At 43.7% G+C, this 19,798-nt stretch overlaps 2 protein-coding genes across 2 annotated transcripts; both read right to left on the minus strand.

The window, feature by feature from the left end:
- Positions 1 to 682: 682 nt before the first annotated feature.
- On the minus strand, positions 683 to 7,768 carry LOC132460849 (uncharacterized). Its single transcript, XM_060055782.1, has 8 exons — positions 7,586 to 7,768; positions 5,343 to 5,411; positions 4,997 to 5,047; positions 4,056 to 4,198; positions 3,453 to 3,553; positions 3,201 to 3,355; positions 2,604 to 2,903; positions 683 to 1,958 (listed from the first exon to the last, which is right to left on the minus strand). The coding sequence occupies exons 1-8, from the start codon at positions 7,674 to 7,676 to the stop codon at positions 1,414 to 1,416; spliced, it is 1,455 nt and encodes a 484-aa protein (XP_059911765.1). The 5' UTR covers positions 7,677 to 7,768; the 3' UTR covers positions 683 to 1,413.
- A 7,235-nt stretch (positions 7,769 to 15,003) lies between these two features.
- LOC132460632 (uncharacterized protein K02A2.6-like) lies at positions 15,004 to 19,778 on the minus strand. Its single transcript, XM_060055381.1, has one exon. It carries the CDS (start codon positions 19,445 to 19,447, stop codon positions 15,368 to 15,370), a length of 4,080 nt encoding a protein of 1,359 aa, XP_059911364.1. The 5' UTR covers positions 19,448 to 19,778; the 3' UTR covers positions 15,004 to 15,367.
- Between the last annotated feature and the right edge of the window lie 20 nt (positions 19,779 to 19,798).

A 19,798-nucleotide genomic window follows, 5' to 3' on the forward strand; every position in this document is an offset into this window, starting at 1 on the left:
CCAGTTGTACCCTACTAAAGAGTGGCGGCCTCCTGCCCACATGGACTTATAGATTTAGTTAGTGACTGACCCAGGTTAATGGGGTAGAATTATCCCCATGTGGGATTCAGGGAGTAGAAGTATTCCACCCTCAACCCTAGTTAGCTATGTAGAGAATGCCGGCCTATGTTGTATATTAATAAAGAAAGATGTTCAAAGAAATACAGTCAGAGACATAGGAGAGTGTTGTGGGAGAACAGCTGGAAACATATCTGCGAAATTTCAATGTTCTCAGTTACAAAGTGTATTTTAGGAGAGACACGCTGAATAAATACATCATGTTTGTCAAACTCAAAAATAATCGTTTGAATAATCGTGATTTCAATGTTGACCAAAAAAATCGTGATTATGATTTTTTTTTCTAGAACCAAGCAGCCCTAGGAGATGTGTATTTTGGTGTTTCTCATCAGACGCGTTCATCCAAAGCTACCCACAGTGGGTACAAATCCACACGGGCTCTGGAAGTATTGTGCTGAGGGGGCTGCCGCACCCCCTGTTGGCTGAGAGGCTCACAACAAATATTGTAGTTTTAAATAATTTCTGATGCGTTTATTGTTATTTTAAGGCGCTTACGTTAGTATTATTGAGTTAAACTAGAAGAATCATCGGCTGAACACAGGAGAATTCATATGGAGCCACTGAGTTCTTTATCATCATATGCTTTATTAACAAGTACAACAGAAAAGTTTTCCCTTACATGTACACAATAAACCATAGGACTAAAATAATAGAAGTAGCAGACATTTCAAATCATAAAAAGGTGTGCAAACATGTTTAATAACTGAATATGTTCTACTGCCGTGTTGTTGCCAAAATAACACAAGGAATCATTATTTGGTTTCAAGTCATTAAAGACCCCTTGCATTGTCAATACAATATACAATCTGCTTTAAGTCAGGTTCCATGTTAGGCATGTCAAAATAAAAATTTCAGAGGCCCCTAGTACAAAACTGGATATGTCGGAAAATATACAAAATATTGTAAGACATTTTGACATTAGATATTTTTACAGGTTTATAAATAAAAAAAAAAATACATTTTACATTGTAAATTACATCTTTGTATAACCTGTATAGTTAACCCCATGGAATATCTTAAAAGTTTCTTCCTGTCGTGGTTTATCATGCAAACCTTTCCGATGCCAAATAAAATGTAGCATTTGGAGTATAGTTGAGGATGTATAAGAATCAAGCAAAAAACTGAAATATTGAACAGCAGGAGATTGAGAGAGAGACAGAAAGAATGCAGCAGAAGATGGAGAGAGAGAGCAGCAGAAGATTGAGAGGTGAAGTGTGTGTTTGTGTGTGTGTGTGTGTGTGTGTGTGTGTGTGTGTTTTCTTAGATGTGTGTGTCTTTGTCTGTGTCTGTGTGTGGCTACAACAGAGACACTGCGGCATCAACATCCACTAGCCTAAACCCAGGGAGGAGGTCCTCCTTGGTGAAGGTGGAATGGAAGGTGTGGATGTGTGTCAGTATGTATAACCCTCTTACATCTGGGGACACTCTGAAGAAGGACAGAGAGCCAGCAGGCCGGTCCAGATACACTCCTACTATGTTAGAGTCAGAGGGGTCGAGATCTATGTCAGTTGTACTACCGTTGTACCAGGCAGTGTAACGATTATTGTGACAATCAAGAAGCCAGGACTTGTTGTTCCCTCCAAGCTTGCTATCATTACCCCCTCCTTTCCTTGTGATTCCTCTGTAGGTCACTCCTATACCAACACTTCCGTTTCTCTCTACCTCCCAGTAACAGCAGCCAGTCAGACCCTCTCGACACAACACCTGGGGCAAGGTGTCAAATCTTTCTGGGTGATCAGGATACGACTGGTTCCCTTCAACCCGCTTCACCTTTCTGTTGTCCTCAGACAGAGAGAGTTCTTTGTGGGCTGTGTTTGGGTCCAGTGGGAGTTCACAGGCATCTGACGGGAGAACAAGACATGATGAGCTTCTGAAGACAGAAACAGACTGATGAGGTATTTCCTACACAAAGCAGATGTTTTGACCAAAAATATTATTCTAATGAGAATAAGATCATCAGCCTACTAGTAATAAAAGCAGGGTTCTCCCCACAGAATGAACCATTTGAATAGCGCTCCCAAAAGCCAAACCACAATGTCACGAGACAGAGCTGCGTGCTGTCGATCTCTTTCAGATCCACTCTCAGTCCGACACAGCTTGAATGTAATACTGCTCTTCTGGCACATCAGAGTGCCATGGAGCGTTGTGTCGTAGAAGGACAACACACGAATGATTCAAGGTCTGGTTCTGTGTCAATATGATGGTTGGTGATGGGGCAAGGTTTGAAACAGTGCTGGAGGTTCTATCGCGGCTGTATGTCGGAGCCGGTGTGAGCGCTCTCATTGTGTCTCAAACACAACCACAAGTTCAAGTTAAGTCACACGGCTTTGAAAGTATGGGGGGCTTCAAATGATCCTAAAACTAAAAGAGCTCTTTGATATCTATCCGTCAATAATAAATAAATCGACAGAAATGTTATGATTATATCAACAACAATGTAATAAATACATCAACAACCAACATCTCTTCTTGGATCCAGATCTTACCAAAGACAAGCAGCTCAGCGGTGTGATTGGCCGTGCCAGCACTGTTGCTCGCCATGCAGCAGACCGTGGTCACGCCAGAGCTCACCCCTCTGACAAAGAGGAACCCCCTCTCCACCCAGGCCTCTGATTGGTCGTCTGTGCCGTCCCTCTCCAGGGGCCTGCCGTTGTGGAGCCACTGGATTGTGGGATCCGGTGTGCCGCCAGCATCGCAGCTGAAGCGGGCCGCTTGGCCAACGGGCAACACCTTGCTCGAGGAGCGGAACTCTGCGATGATGGGGGCCTCCGCCATCGTGGGCATTGCTGAACCAGAAGAAACCAGGACGAAATGAGTGAATGTTTACAACACGTATCTAGAGATGCACCATCAAACAGACCTCACTGACTCGCTATACTTGTCCATTAGAGGGCGACCCATAATATTCAGTTACAGCAACATGAGGTTTCATGTGAGAAAACACCTAAACCCTGCATTACCAGTAGACACAGACACTGACATCCAACCACCTTTCCATTCATAAAGAGTATATTTACTGTATCTACTGCACAACGAATAGAACGGAGGAATTATTCCCAAACTCATGAACAAAGTCTACGGACCCTCTTTGTTCAGCTCAGCTTCCAGATGATCCAGGTCTATGACCCTCTCACAGACCCAGTGTTGCAGTTGGTCACACGGTCCTGCAGACAAGCTAGTACCCCATTCTACACAGTCTTTTGCTGGAGCGTCAAGATGTGTTTTATTGCGTACCCAACTGAGAACCACAAGGAATAGAAAGTTGACCAGGGTTGAAGTGTCACTGTCACAGAGTGAAGAGAAGAGATGCTGCTGAAAAGAGTCATCAGCCTTACCTTGAAGTCATGTTGGTATCATCCACCCACTTGAACTTCCCATTTGTATCTTTCTTACTCAGTCCAATCCAGGAACGACCCTTAAATCTGCTAACAAACTCCTGTTTACAATAGTAATAGTATATGTTGTCATGAAGCTGACTGAATGTACCCCGCGCACACACACACACACACACATACACACACACACACACACACACACACACACACACCCACACAATCGCTCGCTCACACACATACATTTTATATGCTTTATTTTATTCTACATTACAAGTCTTTGAAAGATCTAACACATTAATACGGGTCAGCACATTGTAATGTAACATACAATTTCAGGGGTACAAGGAACATCTCCTTTTCCTGGTAAACATGCTTCATATAATTTTGAAGTTGAGCAGTACTTTACTAGCTGTTTGAAAGCCCAAATGCAAAGTCCATGGGTCGACAGCCTACGAACATGCCCTAGACTACTAACACTAGTACACTAGGTTGGCATTTGTTGTTTTTAATGGTTGATATCAATGATTGCTATTTTAGAGTTACATACACACACACACACACACACACACACACACACACACACACACACACTGCCTCTGTCACCTGTTCTTTTCTGCTGTTAATAACTACCAGATCTGCATTTCTCTGCAGACAGTAGTCTCGACTGGCCGTCCACTTTCTCTTGGTAATAGAGACAAGGTAGAAACTCTTGTGGAAATAAATCCAGCCGATTCGTGTCCAATCAACTGTTGAATGTAAAAGCAAAACCTTAACAAACACAGAACTGCTTTTCTTACTGTCTTCATTACTGACCCTAACCCTGACCCTAACCCTAAAAACATGACCTTAGTAGACCACACTAGAAACCTGACCTTAGTAGTCAACAATACAAACCTGACTTAGTAGACCATACTAGAAACATTACCTTAGAAGTCCACAATAGAAACATGACCTTAGTAGACCACAATAGAAACATGACCTTAGTAGACCACAATAGAAACCCCACCTTAGTAGACAACATTAAAAACATGACCTTAGTAGACCACAATAGAAACCTGACCTAGTAAACCACACTAGAAACCTGACCTTAGTAGACCACAATAGAAACATGACCTAGTAAACCACACTAGAAACCTGACCTTAGTAGACCACAATAGAAACATGACCTTAGTAGACCACAATAGAAACCTGACCTTAGTAGTCAACAATACAAACCTGACCTTAGTAGACCACAATAGAAACATGACCTTAGTAGACCACAATAGAAACCTGACATTAGTAGACCACAATAGAAACCCCACCTTAGTAGACCACAATAGAAACATGACCTTAATAGACCACAATATAAGTTCCTCTGTACTCCACTGCTCCCCCTGCTGCAGGAGGATACTAACAACACCTTCAGTAACACCATGCTGCCAGAATCCTTTATTTAATTGTATGCTCCGTTAGCCTTCCAATACAATTATTTAAAGTTATAAGGAAGAGGGGATGTTCAAACATAAATCCCAAAAGCAGATAGCATTTTTTAAAGAAAGACTTACCAAGTTCATTCATTAAGTGCTCTCTCCCCCCCTTCCGAGGTGTCACAGAGTCTAGGACAGGGCAGAGTACAGAAGAAATCAGCTCTCAAACAGAAAAACATTGTCTCTAAACATAACAGGCTACTCAAAAACAAAGTCCATCCACACTGAGAAAAGACTATATATTATTAGTTTAATTATAAATAATAATTGTTCTTATTATATTAAGAATCACTTTTATAATCATCATTTTTTAATCAAAATAAATGTTTGGATTATTCTAATTAATATTATAAATAATAATTAATATTATTATTGCTAATATAATGATCGTATTAATATTTAGGATGATATGAGTTAGACTCACCATAGCGCACAGAGGTTACGAGAATACACAGCAGTACGAAGCTCAGAGTGACAACGTATGACCGTAGAGCTGTTCAGGAGTAGGACACACACACACACACACACACACACACACACGCATTGTAATGTGCACAGTGATATATTCGTAGTGCTTGGGTATCATTCACAGTCCAGACAGTCTCCCTCCAGTCTGCAGAATCCCTCCCCGTCTAGAAGAAACATCTGAAGACCTCTACGGAGAACACATCAGTAAGTGATTATTGGTAGGCTACTGTAGCTCTTGTGTGGAATTAAACATACTTAAGCAAAACAAACTTAATAGTCACTTATCATTGACAAATATGCACAAATACAGTAATTGATACAGTAATATATACATACACATACACTTGTCGAAGGGGGGGGGAAACATGTGGCCTGTGTGTCACCAGGGTCATTCACAACAGCACACAATTAAATATTAGGTTATGTATTTTGGTAGCCAGGCTAATTGCAGACCAAGCTCAATCGTAGATTGCATGTTGGTCTGGGGAGGCTGCTGTCATTTCTTCAGCACAAGAGGCTTGATCAATGGGCGTAGTTCATACCATAGATAAAGATATATATATATTAACTAGATGCCTCGTCCACGCTGCTGGCCAATGGAGTCGAACGTCACCACTGGCGGCCATCTTACCACAGTAAGCTGCTCACCCATAACATTGTGTTGGTAGTGGTACACATACTTTTTAAATAACCATAACTTGCTCAATTTTCAAACGGTTTGGTTTGTTATAAACGTCAGAGATGTAGTTATGACACTGCATGCTTTTGATAGAATAATGAAAAATAGAATAATCTTCCAAAATAGGTACAATACCATAACCACGTTAATAACGTTTGTAATAAACCAACCCGTTTGTAAATCGGTTGAAAATTGAGCAAGTTATGGTTATTTAAAAAGTACATGTACCACTACCAAGACAATGTTATGGGTGAGCACGAGCAGCTTACTGTGGTAAGATGGCCGCCTATGGTGATGTTCTAGACGCCACCTTAAGGCATCTAGTTAAAGGGGACTTATTATACCACCAGGTGTGAGTGTGATTAGCCTTACAAGCCGTTTCGAAAATCGGCCTAATATGACATCACTAGTGGGTGTGTCCACCTAGATCTGTGCTGGATAGATGAGCAATGTTTACTTCAGTCCACTGGGTAGGCTGGTAGATAGATCTATCCAGCACAGATCTAGGTGGACACACCCACTAGTGATGTCATATTAGGCAGATTTTCGAAACGGCTTGTAAGGCTAATCACACTCACACCTGGTGGTATAATAAGTCCCCTTTAATATATCTATGGTTCATACGACTCTGTACGCCATTAGTTGCTTGCCTCGCTTCCCTGTCGTCATTGTGTTAAACCAGCCAATAGCACTCAAGGGAGAAAAGCCAGCTTGGTGATTGGCTCCATTTAAAGCAGATCGGAAACGGAAAGAAATGTATTGCTCCTCTCCTGCCCCTGCAGAGTGAATTCAAATCGCCGGCAGAAAGGGCTGGGGGCACCCAGTCTAATATTTTGGCATAATTTGAGATATGTTCATATTAATTACAAACTTTATATAATTGTGGTAAATCCATAAGTCCACTTGATGTACAAATGAATGCATTGAAATGAGCATTGGCATATAGTATTGCTTTTTTTGTATAATTTGGCATAGGACATAAATATAGTTGGTGACCCCTGCAGGATACATACACATACACATGCGTACAAATACACACAAACATAGATAAATATATACATAAACATAGATACATTCATACAGATATATACAGTTTATACATATACAAACGTTTACATACGTACACAAACATATTTACACCTGTAAATATGTAACAAATCCCAAACATACTACGATAGACAAAAGTACTTTCTCTCATGCTACGTTGCACCACCACTAATAATAAATAATTAAAATATTAAACCTGTATTCTGCTCCCTCAAGCTACTCTGCACTCTTTCTAGTTTTTCCATGTATATAACGAACACACAACTACTTGTAAATGTGTGTTGTGGGTCGAGAAAATACACGTCGTTATTTAGGAGAATAAATCTAGGAATACTTTTATGGGGTCGCTTGTTCATCAGGTTGGTCACTTTGGCCAAAATTGTCTGCTTAATGTAAATCTTGAGATGTATGCAACTGAAAACGAATCTATGTACAGGTTTTATCTCTTTCAAATCCACTCAGAAGGGTCCTACCAGATCTTCTCTTTTTGGTCTGCTCCCAGTCCAAAGACATGTCCTCAGCTCCCGTAGAGGATCCAGAGTCCAGTTTATTGCTGGTGGCCATGGTTACTCTCTGGACAGCTTCAACTGCTTCTGCTATCAGGCTTCAGCGCTGCTATATCAACTAGGAAAACAACGTCACATGTTTTAATTCTGACTTATCATCCGCTTTCAATCTGAACCATCACAGGTCAGGAAATGTTTGCTTCTACTCTAGTCAGATGCCGTCATTTTACCCATCCAAGCACTTAAGCAAGCAAGCAAGCACACGCAAACACTCAATATCATTATTAATTTCATAGCCTAACCCAATTAGTGTTCAAGCTGTATACCAGAAAGTAGTAGACATGTCTAGGAGTGGTCAAGCTGTACACTAGAATGTAGTGGACATGTCTAGGAGTGGTCAAATTGTACACTAGAAGGTGGGAGTGTACAATTTGTTCCTTCTCTTGTTCCCTCTACACGCTGCAGGTGTTGGTCTACTGTCGGCTCTGATGCCAAAGCTCTAAAGACGGAACTATATTCATATTTATTAGAGCTGTCAGTTAAACGCGTTATTAACGGCGTTAACGCAAACCAAATTTAACGGCGTTAAAAATTTTATCGCGCGATTAACGTAATTATTTTATACAAAAAAATAAAAAAAAAGATTTTTTTTTTTTTTTCTTTGGCTCAAAACAAAGAAGCAGTAGCCTGACTGCTATGTTCGAATGACATTTGTTCAAAGCAGTCGTTTAATTGCACTATAGGCTCTTTTTTTGTATCGTCCTGTTTTGATCAGTATGCCAATGTTGTTATCAATAAAAAATCATTTGCACAAGGCAAGCCGATGCACTTCACCATGTTGATAAGAGAATTAAAATGAGAAGAATTATGGGACAAAAAAATCAAGGGATATTTAGCATAGAAAAATTATTTGCGATTAATCACGATTAATCGTAAGTTAACTATGACATTAATGCGATTAATCACGATTAAATATTTTAATCGCTTGACAGCTCTAATATTTATACAACTTAACTCAACACACTATGGGAACAGCAGAATAAGTGTGTGTAGCTGCTTGCGCTTCCTGGCTGTGCGCACATGTGTGTCAGTGCGTGTGTGCTTGCATGCATAGTCTAAAAGGCAGTTCTATGTAAAGCGTGGGTTGTTCAAGTAGTCGATGTTAACTGATGTGTATCATTTGCTTGAAGACTATCTGTACTACTAACGTCATCATCGCCGGCTGATCAGAGTTACAAAGACTAGATATGTCATGTTGTTTTACTCTTATAAATTCTAACATTATAAACAACCACACAAACCAGTTATATCTTGAGCCTTATTAATTCATGTTTATAATATTTTGAGCTCAGTCATCTTTCTGTAATCGCTTCTCAACTTTCTGTTTTTGTATTTATTGGGTCAAACAAAACCCCTTTTCCTCAAAACTCTGTTTCAGTATTCTGGGTTGGTCCCTCACAAACGGCTGGTATGGCAAATACGATTCTGGTGGACCCCCCTCACATTCAAATACATTGCAGAGTGTTTGGTTGATGGTTGAAGCAGCCTCACCTGGCCCGAGTCAGACTGATTAGACTGAGACTGGTTGATGCTGTGGTGCATTGAACATTCAAGGCTCAGAGGTTAAACCAGCCGTCACCAAACATTCTAACATGCCGGTACTGAATACCTGCATGTTAAACTCTACCAACTCTGCATCAAACTGGTTTACTCAACATCAACCTGTGTCCTGGTCGTGTGGGGAGCCCGGTAAAGCGTGCACGTTGCTCCAACATTCATTGAACGAATGCTTTTGTCCAAAGTACACAATAAGTGCCTTCAACAATGAAGATACAACCCCAAAATAGTGCAAGAATCATCTGAGTCCAAGAAATCCCTCACATTCCTCCCTCTATCTTTTATGTTTAAATATCTCTAGACATAGTGAGGGAGTGGAAGAGAAACTAGAGAGCCGCAGCGAGGCTTTGTAGCGTTTCCCGTCAGCAGCGACCTGCTACACAGACTCCAGTCCATCAAGCGTATCGTGTGAAACACAGGATGTTACTTCACACCCAGGAGCTTCATTTATCTTCTGATCATGCATTTCCTCATCTGCACTTCTGCATCTCCAGATAGGTAGGCCTACAGGATGCCACTGTGTGTGTGTGTGTGTGTGTGTGTGTGTGTGTGTGTGTGTGTGTGTGTGTGTGTGTGTGTGTGTGTGTGTGTGTGTGTGTGTGTGTGGGCGTGCGTGTGTGTGGGGGGGTGTTTTCTTTTGTGTGTGTGTGGGTCATGTGTTTTTCTCTTGTGTCATCAGAATAATTATTTAATATATTTGTGCTAAATGTCGGTCTCAGAGCTGGTGGCTCTTCACCTGATTCTGAACATCTAGTTTAGTGCATCTTGTTCAGTAAATCTTGTTCAGTACACCTGGTTTAGTACATCTTGTTCAGTACACCTGGTTTAGTACATCTTGTTCAGTACACCTGGTTTAGTACATCTTGTTCAGTACACCTGGTTTAGTACATGTGGTTCAGTACACCAGGTTTATAGCATGTGGTTCAGTACACATGGTTTAGTACATGTGGTTCAGTACACCTGCTTTATGGCATGTGGTTCAGTACACCTGCTTTATTACATGTACACCTGGTTCAGTACACCTGGTTTAGGGTATGTGGTTCAGCAAACATAGTTCAGTATCTGTCTCAGTACACCTCGTTCAGCAAACATAGGTCAGCACCTGGTTCAGAACACCTGGTTCAGTCAATGGTACTCATTGGATTAATAACCAGGACGTACAACATACAATAAGTGTGTAAGAGGGATGTTTTGAGGAGATTAAGGGAGGAGAAGGGGTGGCGAGAGGTAAGGGGCGAGGCTATGCAGACTCCAGGTGAACTCTGCGTCTCTGCGGTCCTGAAGTCGGCAGGGAGCTCGTTCCTCCATTGCGGTGAGAAAACAGAGTTGGGATTTTGTTGTTCAACCTTTGGTTGCTCTTAGCGATGTTGGTATAAGGCTTTGAGCTGAGGTAGTTGAGCGGAGCGCTCGAACTGAGGTGTGTGGTTTGACCAACGCTTGGAGGTAGGCAGGGGCGATTCTGTTGACCGCCTGCTAGGCCAGTACCATCGTCTTTAATCTGATGCAAGCTACTACAGGGATGTAGATGTGGTAGGTTCAGTGTTTCAGTACAACTGGGTCAGTAAACATGGTTCAGTATCTGGTAAAGTACTCCTGGTCAAGTACACCTGGTTCAGTACACCTAGTTCAAGGAACATGAAGACTAGGACATTACTAATGTCAAGCTCATAATTAGATTCAGACTTCATAATTCCACCTTGTTGTCCATTAAGGTGACCCACGCAGACAGACTTTTGCTGTGGTACAATCCCTGATGGAAACTTGCAGACCGATTGCAGTGTGTTAACAACAATATTATTCTCAGTTCAGTCAGAATAATGTCATTAAAAGTATATAATATTTATTAGTCGGGGCAAGTTTGTATTTGGCGGTACTTCTCTGTTCGGGGGAAATTGGTAGACCTCACAGGATGTTTCATCACACCCAGGAGCAGTATTTATCTTCTGATCATCTATTTCCTCATCTGCACCGCTGTGTCTCCAGATACGTAGAACTACAGGACGCTACACTGTGGTTCTTGTTATCTGTGATCTTTGTATCTGCGTATTCTTGTTTTTTTTGTCCATGTCTTCAGAATAATTATTGAATCTTTGTATAATATGTTCTAAGCCATGGAAACAAGTCTGTACTTGGCAATATGGCTCTGTTGGAGATTGAGCCGTCGAAGCAGCCATGAAACACCATATCCCCATCGACGTAATTTGTTTATAATGCCCATGACCACAGTTCAAAAGGGCTTCGCAGGCCACTTTATAAACCAGCCCTCGCCCTCCAAAGTGCAGGTAAACCCGCCTGATATCAGGAAAGAAACGTGGAACCAGACCACTAAGAGACCGAGACCTACTACTATGCGAACCAGACCACTAAGGGAACCAGACCACTAAGGGAACCAGACCACTAATAGAACCAGACTCAGACCCAGTACCAAGAGAACCAAACCACTAAGGAAACCAGACCAGTAAGAGAACCAGACCACTAATAGAACCAGACTCAGACCCAGTACCAAGAGAACCAAACCACTAAGGGAACCAGACCACTAAGAGAACCAGGCCAGGGAGAGAACCAGACCCAGTACTAAGATAACCAGACCATTAAGAGAACCCGATCAATAAGAGAACCAGACCCAGTACTAAGAGAACCAAACCACTAAGAGAAACAGACCACTAAGAGAACCAAACCACTAAGAGAAACAGACCACTAAGAGAACCAAACCACTAAGAGAACCAGACCCCGTTCTAAGAGAACCATTCCACTAAGCAAACCAGACCACTAGCAGAGCCAGACAACTAAGAGAATCAGACCCAGTACTAAGAGAACCAGACCACTAAGAGAATCAGACCCAGTACTAAGAGAACCAGACCACTTCGGCTTCCCGGAAACTTATAGTGTATCACTACAGTGTGTGGCGCATTTCATATCCAACATCGTTTATTAAAACGCCAATAGCAGTTTACTAAACAAAGATTTACTGAAAAGGTATGATAAAGGTATGATAAGTTGCCGTGGGTCATGACAATGGCAATAACAAGACCCCCTCTTTCCTATAACTCTCAGCCCAATCATTATTTTATTTTAATCAGTATTCGAATTCCAGCTGAAACAGTTGGTTCTCTGGATCTTTCAACTGAAATGGTATTAATAAGTACTTATCGTTACTTATCGTTACGTGTATCGGCAAGTTCCCAATTCTAAGTACTTGTAGGAATAGGTGCATCACTAGTCTTTAGCTGGGGGGGAGGGCATTGTAACATGCCTTGAAGGGGACATATTATGATAACAACACTTTTTTTGGGGTCTCTGGTGCTCCCACACGCATACAAACTGTGAAAAAAGTCTATCCATGACTTTTTGAATGAGATATGCATTTCTGAAAGTACCCCGCCTAGTTACCAAACGAGCGAGTCAGGAAGGAACGTAGGAAGGGGGCACATTTGAATATTAACTCCCACTTCCCCACCCCCCTCCAATCACGAGGGGGAGCAGCTCCGGTGGGGGGGAGCTCGGCCGGCAGCTCAGCTCCGGGAGTACATTCCCTTTCCCCGCTGAGCTCCCCCCGCCGGAGCTGCCGGACTGCCGCCGAAGCATCGGTGGTAGACCGGAGGAGGAGAAAGGGAATGTACTCCCGGAGCTGAGCTGCCGGACTTCCGCCAGCTCCCAGGGTGCGGAGTGCAATCCCTTTCTCCTCCATGTCGCGGTTCAATATGGACTTCAGAGAGTCAAGGCCAAAGTTCCTTCCCCCAATACTTCCATGGCCCAGATATCCCCCACTACGAGTCTTTACTTGTTGTGGAAGTACCAGAGATGTCAGACGCCGTTTTTATGATTCATAATATCATCCCAGGCGCACATTGCTTTTGGCCGTGACATCAGATATAATATTATATAAATACCTATATATTCTATAATATTATTATTATTATTATATTATATAGATATAGAGCTCCAAAGACCGCGAACGGCAACAATCACTTCTCCTCTATGCTGTGGGTCACTCTGACAGCTCATTGGTCAATGAGAAGTAGCTAATTTGCATTAAAGCTACAGACACAAGAAACAGCGCAATTTCAACCACAGGCTCAGTCTTGAGCTTTCCTTTAAACGGCTCCTTCATAAGGTTCATGTAGGCTGTAGGATCCACCTTTTCAGCGCCTATCGGCCGGCCATGAACTCTTATATGAATCGAGCTGTTTTGAATCCACATCGTATTTCTTCTCGTCCTCCTCCTCCTTTACATCTTAGATCACACAGTTCAGGCTGTTGCAGCTAGCTCAGGGGACAGACTGTATGACACTAGGTGGTAAAACCTGAGACAATTAAAAAGAATTGCCTTCTGCATTTGTTTTTTCTTGTCCCTTGATTGTACCTAACTCCTACCGAACTGTGATGTCTGAACCGAGGTATGAACCGAACCGTGACTTCAGTGTACCGTTACATCCCTATTATATACCTGACCTTTTTATTTTATTGTTCACCTGCAATGAGTTATAACTGGTAATTTAAAAATGGTGCAACACTTTGAGGAGAGAATCTTGGGGTTGGTAAGGGGTGTCACATGCCACCGCCGCGTAGGCCTGCACTTTTTGCGCCTTTTTTTTTTTCAGATTTCGGATGCCACAAAGCAGAATCACCTCTTCTACAGATGCCATGTTTGCGATTGTGAATGCCAGTCATTTGTGACAGGACAGTCACTGCCCTCTAGAGGATGTATTGCGTAACATCCATAACAACGCTGAAACCGGACGGAGGTATGAGGGTCCGGAGACAACGTTTGGTACAGACGGACGAATTTCGTCCGGATGCGGAGGTATGAATCGGCCTTTTGAGATAAGTCAGACCCTATGAGCACGGCCTCTTCGCCATTCCACTGTGCGGACCAAGACAGACAAAAGGTTTAGCTGGTGAATTAGAACCTAGTTGTGGCTTATGGCGCGTTTCCACTGCAGGGTGCAGTACGGTTCAGTTCGCAAAGATGCGGTACGGATTGCGTTTCCACCGCAAAAAGTGGGCGTGACCCGGACTGAGCCGTACTCGTTTTTCCCTCGTCTTCAGTACAACTCCGTTGGGGTACTGAGACGCCTTGAAAGGGTGCCAGAAAATTTGAGCTACATACCCCCTCCATTGATTGGTCGACAGAATCGTCACTTCCGGGCGACGTGGGGATAAAAACAAACAAACAGTAGCCTCAAGGTATTATTCTTTACAATGAACATGTCGCGTAAAACGCTTGCTTGGGCGAACAAGGAGGTGGAGACGTTCCTCTGCATTCTTGGGGAGGAGGACGTTGTTTACGATGTTTTCATAGCTGCCGCGGCGATCGACATCCGGCCTACCTTAGAGGGTACTGTCGGCGGTGGAAACGCGACCTCGGAACTGAGCTGGGCTATACCGCCCCCTCCCTACCGGACTGAGGCGAACCGAACCGTACCGAAACCCTGCAGTGGAAACGCGGCATTATTTACCATACCCGCCCATTACCAATACAATGGGACCCTTTAACTGTGTGCTTCATGGACCTCTTCCAGATGTCAATCGTCGGTGACCTTGTGTCTCTGAATAAACCACATGTTGAACTGTTACCTCTCCGAGTCAGACCGAGGCCATAACAACGTTACCACAGAGGATTCAATCACGTTTCATCAGACCGTCAAAAGTAGCAACAAAATGAACGGTGCTTTTTTCGCAAGGTCCACCTTGAGAGGATACCACTGCACTTACTTCTTTATTACAACTTTGTCTCAGCATTGCACAGATCAGTCAAAGCCCTACTGTAGTAACTCACGGGAGGCTTCTTATTGCACAATTAAGGAGCTTTATTTCGTTCCTGACGAACACAGTGTGCAGCATACGTAACATGGTAAACAAGGGCACATGGCTGACTGAACTTGTTCTGTGCCTCACTCATAGGTTAACTCAACCGTAACAACAAAGGGTTGCTGCCACCTAGTGGACAGCGGATTAACATCTTTTAAATACTCTGCCCAGTTATAACATCCCTCCCTCCTTAAGCAGGTTATACAATTATTATTATTATTTTTCTTCTCTTTAAACATTCTAACAATACAAACACATCAGTTTCTTTTCTTGTTTGATTAGGTGTCCATATTAAGACCCACTTATCAATGAGTCTTTCTCTTAGTTCAACTGGAAGTCTATAAGATAACTGGGCAACTTAGTTTCCCTTTTGGCCAGTCGCTTCACTGGAGTTTGGTTTGCCACAGCTCTTTGGTCTGAACTTCCTACAGCTTCTGTTGCTGCTGGCTCTTCCAACTGTTCACCACTAAGCACAACCTCCTCAGCATCCAGCCATGCTTCATCTTTTTTGTTGGGCTGAGTTGAAACAGTCTGTTGTTTTTCATTGCCCCTTTCTGGTATCTGGTGGTGATCAAGAATCTGATCCACATGTCTCCTCACTATTCTCTCATCACCCAGCATCACCTTGTATGACACTGGTCCCGTCACTGACTCAATGATTCCTGGAATCCACTTGGGTCCAAAACTGAAGTTCTGGGTCAGCACTGAATCTCCTGTTTTAAAACAGCGTTCTTTTGCCTTTTTGTCGTGATCTTTTATTTGTCTTTCTTGTTTTTTCTGCACTCTATTGTTTAGGTCTGGGTGGATTGAATCCAAAGTGCAACGTAGCTTCCTCCCGAGAAGCAGCTCTGCTGGTGAAAGGCCTGTTGTAGTGTGAGGTGTCACTCTGTAGCTGAATAACACTCTGGCTACTTTAGCTGTCAGCGTGCCTTCTGGACATTTTTTTATCATTCTCTTAAATGTTTGTACCCCTCTCTCTGCTAACCCGTTACTGGAGGCATGGTAGGGTGCAGAGGTCACATGACGGATTCCATTTTTACTTAGAAACACGTTGAACTCTGTGCTGATGAAACAAGTGCCATTATCAGACACCAACAACTCAGGTAGTCCATGGTTACTGAAACTGGTACGCAGGCACTCAATTGTGGTGGCTGAAGTGGCAGAGTTCACCGGATACACGTCCATCCATTTTGAATGTGCATCTATGAGCACAAAAAACATTTTTCCCATGAACGGACCGGCATAATCCACGTGAATACGACTCCAGGGCTTGTCGGGCCAATCCCAGGGGTGTAACGGAGCTGGTGCCGGGACGTTGCGATGCTCCTGACATGTTGTACAGGCCTTTACTGTATCCTCCACGTCTTTGTCCAGCTTCGGCCACCAAACGTAACTCCTAGCCAATGCTTTCATCCTGGACACTCCTGGGTGGCATTGATGAAGTTGTCTCATGACACTTCCTTGGCCTGGTTTTGGCACAACCACTCTCGACCCCCACATTACACAGCCATTTTGAATACTAAGTTCAAGTTTCCTCACCTCATAAGGGGCAAACTCCTCCCCTTTTTCTTTTGCTGACCAGCCGTCGCGAACCATTTCTCTCACTCTCGACAGTACTGGATCTTTGTCTGTCCATGCTTCCACTTGATCAGATGTCACAAGTGTGATGTCAGAGCTCTCCAGCATGAGAACCCTCTCTTCCGACGTCTCCACTTTTGGTGTATCTGGCAAAGGAAGGCGGCTGAGAGCGTCTGCATTGCTGTGATGTTTTCCTTCCTTATACACTATTGTGTATTCGTAGGCTCTCAGTGTTACAGCCCACCTTTGGATCCTGGGCGAGGCCATTTGTGGTACTGCTTTCATCTCATTGAAAAGTGACAACAAGGGCTTGTGGTCTGTCACTATAGTGAATTTCCGTCCATAAATGTATTTGTGGAAGCGTTGTATTCCAAACATCACAGCGAGCCCTTCCTTATCCAGTTGTGAGTAGTTTTTTTCTGCTGTGTTTAGTGTTCGTGAGGTGAAACCTATGGGTCTTTCAGCTCCATCTGGCATGTGGTGTGACAGTACGGCACCTACCCCGTATGGTGACGCATCACATGACAGCACAATGTCCTTCTCTGGATCGTAATGCACAAGCACCTGAGCTGACTGCATGAGTTCTTTAGATTTTTCAAAGGCTGCTAGTTGTGCATCTCCCCACTGCCACTTTGTGTCTTTTTGTAGCAGTTTGTGCACCGGAGCAAGGACAGTAGACAGATTTGGTAGGAACTTGTTGTAATAGTTTAACAGTCCCAGATATGCCTTCAACTCTGTCACATTTGAAGGTGATGGTGCCTCTCTGATTGCTTCCACCTTCTCATGCACTGGGTGCAGTCCTGTTGCATCCACTTTGTGACCCAAAAATATCACCTCCTCACTCATGAACACACACTTGGTCCTCTTGAGCCGTAGACCGGCCTCCTGTAGCCGTTTCAGCACCATAGTCAGAGTCTTTAGGTGCTCTTTGTCGTCTTTTCCCGTCAGCAGGATGTCATCCAGGAAGATGGCCACACGAGGGATGCCCTGCAGTAGTCCTTCCATGGTACGTTGGAAAATAGCCGGACATGATGAAACGCCAAAAGGTAGCACTCTGTATGTGAACAAGCCTTTGTGTGTATTTACAGTTACATACTTTTTTGCTTCCTCATCCAATGGAATCTGGTGGTAGGCGTGACTCAGATCTAACTTTGTAAATTTTTGTCCACCTGAAAGAATGGCAAACAGGTCCTCAATTCTGGGGATTGGATACTGCTCCAGTTTTGAGATCTGGTTCACTGTCAGTTTGTAGTCTCCGCATAGCCTTACTGTGTCATCTGGCTTCAACACGGGGACCACCGGCGCTGCCCACTCAGCATATTTTACTGGTTCAATTATCTTCTCGGAAAGGAGACGGTCGAGTTCAGCCTCAACTCTCCCTCTCATGGCGTATGGGACGGGTCTGGCTTTAAAAAACCTGGGGGCTGCTTCCTTGTCCACATATATTCTTGCTGGGGGGCCTCTGAATCTCCCTAGTTCGTCTTTGAAAACCTCCCCAAACTCCCCCAGTATCTCCCCCAAGGTCTCGTCTTTAACCTGGAGTATCTGTGGCTCTGGTCTCCTCTGTGCCTTCTCTGGGGTCTCTGTCCGAACATGGTGGATCTGGGGTTCTGGTTTCCACTGTAAACCTAGCCTCCTAATCCAGTACCTGCCTACTAGACTAGGGCCTGAACCTGCCACCACTACCAATGGTAAGTTCTCTACTAGCTGTTTATGCTGTACTTTAACCACTGCTGCTCCCACAACATTTACTTTATGTCCCGTATATGTTTTAAGCCTCACTCTACAGGAGCGTAGCTCTGGCACCTCCTTCCCCCATAAGGTTTTGTACACAGAGTGGTTCACTACTGTTACCCCACACCCCGAGTCCATTTCAAATTGCTGTTTCTCCCCATTAACAGTCAATGTCTGAATAAATGGCTCCTCTGCTGGTATGTCTAGTTGTTCTAGTTTGTACAGTGTGAACATGACTTCATCTTCGTCTATGTCGCCCTCCCCCTGGCTGACATAATGTGTTCCTTGAGGTTTCCCATACTTCCCTGTTGGTACCCCACCCCCTCTAGCCTGTGAAGCGCTAACTGAGCCACCTGACCTACACACTTTTTGAATGTGGCCCATTTTCCCACACTTATGACAGGTTTCCTTAATAAACCTACAGTCCCCGGCCCTGTGCTGCTCACCTCCACACCTGTAACAAGCGTTATTCTGGTGCTGCTGCTTAGTGGGGAACTGCTTTGTAGACATTTTGTGCACTGCTTGAGGTGCCCTCATGTGTGAGTGTGTCGACTCCAGAGACTGTAAATCCTTTACATCCTTGCTGGCTGTCTCAATGGCTTGTGCCAGCTTCAGTGCTTTCTCAAAGGTCAAATCCGGCTCTGACAACAGTCGGCGCTGAATGCGGTCATCTCCGATCCCACAAACCAGTCTGTCGCGTAGCATCTCCGACAACTTGTCTCCATAGTTGCAATCCAGTGCTAACTTCCTTAGCACAGCGATGTATTCCATTACCGTTTCCTCAAGCTTCCTTTGTCTGGAATTAAACTTGAACCGCTGCACAATCTCGCTGGGTTTGGGGTTGAAATGTTCCTTTAAAATCTTGACCAGTTCGGCAAACGTCTTGTCTCCGGGCTTGGCGGGACTGACAAGGTTCCTCGCGAGGCTGTACGTCTGACTTCCCACTGAACTGAGCAATATAGCTTTCTGCCGACTTGCATCTGTGATTCCATTAGCCTCAAAGAAATGGTGGAGAACCTCACAATATTCTTCCCACGTCTGCGTCTCACTGTCGAACGGAGCGGTGCTCCCTACCAAGGCCGCCGCCATGATCGTTCCCGGGGAACGTCCAATTCAGATTTGAACTAGCAACTTTACAGTCTTATTGTTTTGCTTGCATCCCCACGAGGCATCGGCTTTAGTTTATCCTCGTCGCCATTTATGTAGTAACTCACGGGAGGCTTCTTATTGCACAATTAAGGAGCTTTATTTCGTTCCTGACGAACACAGTGTGCAGCATACGTAACATGGTAAACAAGGGCACATGGCTGACTGAACTTGTTCTGTGCCTCACTCATAGGTTAACTCAACCGTAACAACAAAGGGTTGCTGCCACCTAGTGGACAGCGGATTAACATCTTTTAAATACTCTGCCCAGTTATAACACCTACAAACCCCCTT

Source organism: Gadus macrocephalus, chromosome 1, assembly GCF_031168955.1.
Source record: "Gadus macrocephalus chromosome 1, ASM3116895v1".
NCBI classification, from domain to species: Eukaryota; Metazoa; Chordata; class Actinopteri; order Gadiformes; family Gadidae; genus Gadus; species Gadus macrocephalus.

Excerpts from the sequence above, each read along its gene's own strand:
- LOC132460849 (XM_060055782.1), bottom strand. The coding sequence starts at position 7,676 with ATGGCCACCAGCAATAAACTGGACTCTGGATCCTCTACGGGAGCTGAG. Across the intron at positions 5,048-5,342 it reads CGTAACCTCTGTGCGCTATG|ACTCTGTGACACCTCGGAAG; the intron begins GTGAGTCTAACT and ends GCCCTGTCCTAG. Across the intron at positions 3,554-4,055 it reads TTAACAGCAGAAAAGAACAG|GAGTTTGTTAGCAGATTTAA; the intron begins GTGACAGAGGCA and ends TATTGTAAACAG.
- LOC132460632 (XM_060055381.1), bottom strand. The coding sequence starts at position 19,447 with ATGGCGGCGGCCTTGGTAGGGAGCACCGCTCCGTTCGACAGTGAGACG.